We start from the raw sequence: 6991 nt of genomic DNA, 5'->3' as shown, positions 1-6991 counted from the left end.
TAGGACTCATCTTCCTAAATGATAATACCCACCCTTTAACACCCTCAAGACTAAAGAAAGTGAAGTAGCACAACTCATTGGCAGGTAATCGAGCAAACCTCCAGTCCGATTGCTCGCCCATTCCGTAACTAGTTGAGCCTTGCTAGCACCAAGAACCTAGTTAAACAACACGTTGAGCATGCCTAGCTCGACACACCTCTTTACCACACGCTGACTCAGCCCGGCATTATAACTAGTAAGCTAAACCCATTGTGCTCGGTCAAACGCGCGTGAGACGATTGCCCAGTTTGCCAATGCTTACTGTTTCACCCACCTGAATATAAATAGCATAACCAACTTATAGCTCAGCCCAAAACAATAGCCCGATTTAGCTCAGCCCAAATTCCTCAATATAAATTCCCCTCTCATCTCATATACTTCTTAAAATGAATTATATTTCCATATTTCAAATAAAGAAAATAATTTATTTTATTCAATTAGATTTTTTAGAAATTAGAACATGACACCTCCAGTTGAGCATTTTGGGCAACTTGATCGCATTCATACACATCTTCAACATTGGCTTGTCAACTACCAGCATAAGCTTCTCAAACAATGATGATCGATTAGGAATCAAGTCCAAGCTCTGATACCAATTGATACATGGATGAAAACGTAAAGAGCAGAATGTGAAGAAACAAAGAACCTCACAACTCTTCTACAAATTTGTTAAATCTTAAGATTGTTAAAATTAGGAAAATAAGAGAAATCTCTCAACAAAATTATATATTATTAATTAAAACTATTTTTACCCTAAAACTTATAACAATTATTTATAATTAACTTAATTCTTAGAAAACAAGAAACTGTAATAGAAACTAATAAAATAAAAAAAATTAACTACATCAACACAATTTAAGAAATATAATAATTTTATGATTATGTACTAAATAGAGGATTTCTAATAAAATAATAATGCCAACATAAATAAAATTAAAATATAAGAATAATAAAATCTCATCTACATCACTTTATGCCATAAGGAACAACAAAATTACCAATTCCATGGTTAAGTCCTTTGAGACTGTATTTTATTCATGGATTTAGAGAAGGATTTAAAAAGAAAAAGAGAAAAAGTATGTGAAATATAGGTGAAATATAGTTATATTTTATTCATATTTCATCCCTTTTTTATTTTTATTCTTTTTTTTCTTCCAAATCTCTCCTCAAATTTATAAACTAAACACAACATAAAGATTAGGGACAACCCAACTCCTTTGAAAAACAATTTGTGAGTAATTTTTTGAGTTAATTATATTTTCCACCTCTATAGTTTTATCCAAATTTTACTTTAGTTTTTGTAGTCTTGAATTGAACAATTTGGTCCTACACTTTACGTCCAATTTCAATTTGGCCATTCTGTCTAAATTTTCGTTAATTTTTTTCTATGTATCATATTAGAATATTGAAAAGTATCCCAAAATTGTTAATTTTAATTTCAAATTTAGACGAAATGACTAAATTGAATTTGGATTTAAAGTGTAATGATCAAATTGTTCAATTTAGAACTAGAGACTAAAATCAAATTTAAATTAAACGAGGCTAAAATATATATTTATTTTTTTAATTTAATCATTAATGGCTTTTCTAAAACTTTTTATATTCACTTTCACCAATTTGAGAATTCAGTCTCCACCTAGTTCAACTCCCTTTGTTAATTAAGGATCAATATACCAGAAACTTGTGCTCAAATTGAGCTAGAAATGAATTCGCAGTTTCAAGCATTTTGGTGGTTTTGTTTCTTTGATAAACCTGAATCGAATAAAAGACATTTTTACAAGCAGTGTTGCAAGTTGCATTAATTAGAAGCAAATGGACCTTTGTCCAGCATTTACAAAATCAAACAGCTTTGTCTCTGTTTGATTTGATTTTTAAAATTTATTTTTAAAAAATTAATTTGGTGAAAAAAAATTAAAACACTTATCATTTTTGTATAATTTTATCTATTAGGAGACAAAAATACTTTTAAAAAATTTAAAAATCTTGTTGATGTATATTTTCGTCAAACTAATTTCTATATTTTCAAAAAAAAAAAATTTGAAAATAGTTTCGGAAAATCAAACCAAATATACAAACAAATTTCTTGTCAGACCTTTTAAAAGTAGATAAGCTTCACGTGTATTTATTAATTTATTAAATATGAGTTCCAATATTTTTGTATTCAGTAAGAATTTTATTTACAATTCTGTTATGAATACAGAAATTAAGCACACGAAAAGAAAAAAACACGTAATATACATGAATGGATAAGATATCACCCAATTTTATGGTAGGGTTCACTTTTGAATAATCTTGTCCATCCATTCATATTTTGTATCTCTGATTTCGTGACCAATTTCTATATTCCTTATCTTACCAAAGACGTCCATTGCTTAACTAAAACACGTAACTATTTGGACAACAAGTAACCAACAACACCAGCAATGAGAGTAGTAGGGTCACCAAGAATGGCTGACACAACAAATTGTAAAGCCAAACCAGCGACGCCACAATACTTATTCCCTTTACCTTTACTTTTCTGCTGATGGGTCTGAATAGTGCTTTTCAAGTTAGGAATTCCACTCTCCAACTTCCTAGTAGGATTACCTGTTGTTTCAAGAATAGCACTTCTATTATTCCCTCCTTCTCCTCCTCCTTGCCCTGAACATATCTCTTGCCAATTCTCCACCACCATCTCCTTCACACAAGCAACATGAAGATTGTACTTCTTGCACCCGGATCGGTAGCTCCAACTCCTCCCTTTCCTTCCACACCTTAGACATGACGCGCTAACCTTCCTATACAGGTACAACTTCACTTCACCGTCATCGAGCACCATGGGGAGCTTTGCGCAACAGGGGTGGAGGTCAAACCCGCAAGCAGTGCAATGGTAGACAAAGCCCCCCACATCCTTCTCACACGCATTGCAGTAGCGGGGGATGCTGCCAGGGGGGCGTTGGAGGAATCGAAACGAGCATTTGGTGTAGAAAGGGTGGGACAAAGAAGGTGAGGAGAGGAGAGCGTGGTGGCATTGGGTGTGGAGATCGTAGTCACAAGCGGTGCACTTGTAGTGGGGGCCTATGCCGACTTCCTTGCAGCCATCACACTTGAATGGAAAGTCGGTGCGATCAAAGTAAGGCTTGTGTTTGGGATTGCTAAAGTGAGAAATTTCGCCATATTTCATGGTTTTGGTTATAGCCAAGGCACAAGCAAAAAGAACTCAGGTGACCCTATCTATATAAAGTTCCTTGAACTGTGGGTTTAGCATTTGTAATTGGGGATTACAAGTTGGCTTGGTGTCTAAGCAAGTAGAAGGAATTATGCCTTTTGATGTTTGGGATAATGCAAAATGAGCATATTGGTATCCATGTGAATCATGTCATAAAAGATACACTACAAAAAAAAAAAAAATTAAGATTTTAAAAATCAAAATTTAAGAATAAAATTATCTTTTAGAAATCAAATATTTTTGTTGCCAAAAATATTATTATTATATTTTTAGCAATGAAAATTAGATATTAGTGATGAATTATTATTTTTTTGGAACCAAATTTTTTGTCTCAAAAAATAAATTATTTTTTAGACCAAATTATTTTGTCTCTAAAAATCTATTTATTAGTGACATTTTCAAAATTTTGTCGCTAAAAGTCTTATTTTTAACTTTTCAAAACGATTTTTTAGCAACTATCCTCGTGACGATGAAAATTAGTCTTCAAATATCTTTTATAATAAAATTTTTATTTTTAGAGACCAAAACATTTAATTTCTAAAACTCTTATATGTTATAGTGATAATATATGAATTTCACAGCCCTAAAATACAATATGACATTATTTACATATTGTTCTTGGCAACAGAGACATCACCTCTTGTCTCCTAACTACCCAACAAAGGTGGGACCAGGTTTGGCCATGAGGTGAGGCGACTACGGTGGTCGTCTCAGGTCCTCAATTTTGAACAAAATTTAAGGCCCCCAACTAGGAGAGTGTATTATGTTGTGTTATTTCATAATTACTTCAGTATTAACTCAATTCATTTATTTTCATGTTGTCATATGGTGTTATTTTGATTCGTGTTCGATTGATGCATAATATGAAAACTTTCACTTTTAGTAAAAAATAACTTAGCAATATAGAGAGATTAAAATTTTTCCCATTAGTTGAATTTTATAAAATTTATTTATACTAAATGAAATTATTCATAGAATGTTTAATTTTAATTCAATTCCATTTTTCTAATTAAAAAAATTGTATCTAAATACTATATATTTTTTACTAGATTGACTCTAAAATAAGTACCAAAAAAATACATATCTTAATAAAAAAAAGATATTAGCCTTAATTATTATTTTTACATACTTTGTTATTCAGTTAGATGGAGTTAAATAAAAGATTAAAAAAATGTCATGGCATCCCTTAGTGAACATTAAATTATATAACTAATAATTCATTTTATTAAGTCATGTCATACTTGGATTCATGTTGAAAAATAGTCAACTCTAACTTGCTAATTTTATATATTGCTTGAGTTGTTTCGAAAATTCTCATCCTTAAGCCCAATTAATTTTAGTTATTATATCATTGGTAAGCTAAAAAATAAAGATTCGATTCAACTAATTGAAATTTAACTATTTTATATATATATTTGTTATCTAAATTTTGTTAAATTGCAATGCAATAGAAATAAATTTTTATCCTTTTTGTTTTATCCAAACAATTTTTTTTTTTTTTGAGTAATAATATATGGAAGGCCCAATTTAAAAAATCCCCCTTAGACCTCTAATAACTCAGGGCCAGCCCTGGGTGGGACAATAAAGATTTCCCTTATGTCATTCGTTTGGAGCACCACGTGGATAATGTCATGTGATGCTGGGGCTATTGTATAATTACCATGTGATCATGCCATGCATGTACCATAAAAATAATTAATTAACATAAGCTTGAGGCCAAATGAAATCAACCTCATCTAGTAAAATGAATCAGATGCTGTTTCCTAGTGTTATATATGAATCGACGCAAGTTGTTATGCACCTTGAAAAAATAAAATAAAATAAAAAATGGGCAAATGCTTTGGAAGGTGCTTGATATATAATTGTATAGGTTTTTCAAAATGATTGACAATTAAGAATGATGGATGGGTACAGGAACGAAGGTCATCTGGCTAATGTTGTTGAAGAGATCTTTCCTAAGATTTATGTTTGATTATTCAGATTATGCTAAGTACATTTTGTTAGAGAATAATACTTTTTAGAATTTAAAAATATTATTAACATTCTGGGATTATCCATTTTATTCAATAATAATGCAGATGAAGTCTTTGGAACGGCACAATAGAGAAGAGAGAATAACTTCATTCCCTTCCAAATTGCTCCCTTTGAAAGATAGTTTATAGATAGGGGGAATTGAATGGAATCTCAATTATATGAGAATAAAATGTTACTTAAATATCAAGCTTAGATAACAAGATGATATATAGCATGACAGAATTTATTCTCCATTCTCAATTACATAGGGAACAAAATTAAATATTGTTGTTTAAGACAAAGTTGAATACAAAGCTAAACCAACTGCTTTTCATCTTCCAATTATAAGCATAAAGTATCATCACATGGTTTATGACATGCTTGCTCCATAATCAAAAAAATTCCATGTTCGGGAATTGGGAATACACGACCACGCAATAATGCAGAAATTTCGGAGTCTATATGTCTACTAAGCAGTCTCAACATAAATCCTTTGAAACTTATACCTACTTAAAAATTTAAGCATGTAAATGATGAGTTTAGCTAGTATATTGTTGGGTTAGGGGGAGTCCAGATTGATGTAAACAAACACATACAATTAAGAGAGAAATACAGAGTTTACGTGGTTCGGGAATAGCCTACGTCCACGAGCAACGGAAATTCAATATATTTTGAGAGATACAAATTTCACTCTTTTTTCCTTACCACTCTCTTCTTCTTCAATTCGATGTTTGCATATCAAATACAATTCATTACCTATCTATTTATAGGCTTCCACCAAGGGAGAGATACGCAGTTGGTGACGGAAATTTCACCGCGTTTCGGACGCGTTCGGGAAGCTTCTATGGATAACCTTCACAGAGCTTTAATCCAAATTGAAGTTTGCTTCTTACTTCTGGATCATTCAGGAGCTTTTGGTTCCTTCTTCACAAGAGAAGTCAAGCTTCCATTTTCTTCTTCTTCCTTCATGGTGAAGTAAGAGAAATTGAGCCAACTTCTCTACAATTCTCCACCTTGACGAAAAATTCTCCATCCAAACTATATAGTGAGCAATCAACACTGCCATGCACTCGAAGGTGCTTACGTGTGCTCCAAATGGATTAAGCCCAAACTCTGTTTGAACTTAACTCCAATTCTGTTCTTTTTCTGCTGGGTGTTCTTTTGCTAGGAGAGATGCTCTATGCTTCTGACACTAACCCTCTCTTGGGGATTCTTTGCCCCAAGAGTCTTCTTCTGTGCAATTCTAAAATGATCAGACTGATCATGCAACTGTCGTGGTGATTGCTTCATTCAGTAGAGAGATTTCTTCTTTCTAATTAAATTTTCCTTTCCAGCTACTCGAAACCTTCCAAGTTGAGATACGAAAATTTCTTCATTCAAATCACCATTCTTCTTGGTGAATTTTCATTTGCAGCCGATTTCCTTCTTTCTGTTTGGTAGTCGTACCAAATCCCAAGTCTTGTTCTGGTGCAGATTTTGTACTTCTTCTTCAACTAGCTTTTCTTGCTCGGGGTTCTTCTTGGCTGCTTCAGTTGTTAAGATATCATTCCCAACTGTTGGAAATGCATAAGATACGATATTCGCGTATCTTGCCGATTTTCTGGTCTCTGTATTCGACTTCCTCGTAGTAATAGACTCTGATTGCTGTGATATTACTGTGACTGGTTCTTCTTTAGTTGCACCTTCTTCAATTCATTCTTTTGAGTCTACTAGTGCATTAAACTCCACCTG

At 32.4% G+C, this 6991-nt stretch overlaps 1 protein-coding gene across 1 annotated transcript; it reads right to left on the bottom strand.

Annotated features, from left to right (window-relative positions):
- Nucleotides 1-2141: 2141 nt before the first annotated feature.
- LOC114274582 (uncharacterized) lies at nt 2142-3385 on the bottom strand. Its single transcript, XM_028216544.2, has one exon. The coding sequence runs from the start codon at nt 3200-3202 to the stop codon at nt 2429-2431; it is 774 nt and encodes a 257-aa protein (XP_028072345.2). The 5' UTR covers nt 3203-3385; the 3' UTR covers nt 2142-2428.
- Between the last annotated feature and the right edge of the window lie 3606 nt (nt 3386-6991).

The sequence above is a fragment of the Camellia sinensis genome, chromosome 3 (genome assembly GCF_055761805.1).
Source record: "Camellia sinensis isolate YWXY chromosome 3, ASM5576180v1, whole genome shotgun sequence".
Classification (NCBI taxonomy): Eukaryota; Viridiplantae; Streptophyta; class Magnoliopsida; order Ericales; family Theaceae; genus Camellia; species Camellia sinensis.
The sequence above is the reverse complement of the archived record's forward strand: the minus strand, read 5'-3'. Positions and strand labels throughout refer to the sequence as shown.

Coding starts and splice junctions, on each gene's coding strand:
- LOC114274582 (XM_028216544.2), bottom strand. CDS start 3,202: ATGAAATATGGCGAAATTTCTCACTTTAGCAATCCCAAACACAAGCCT.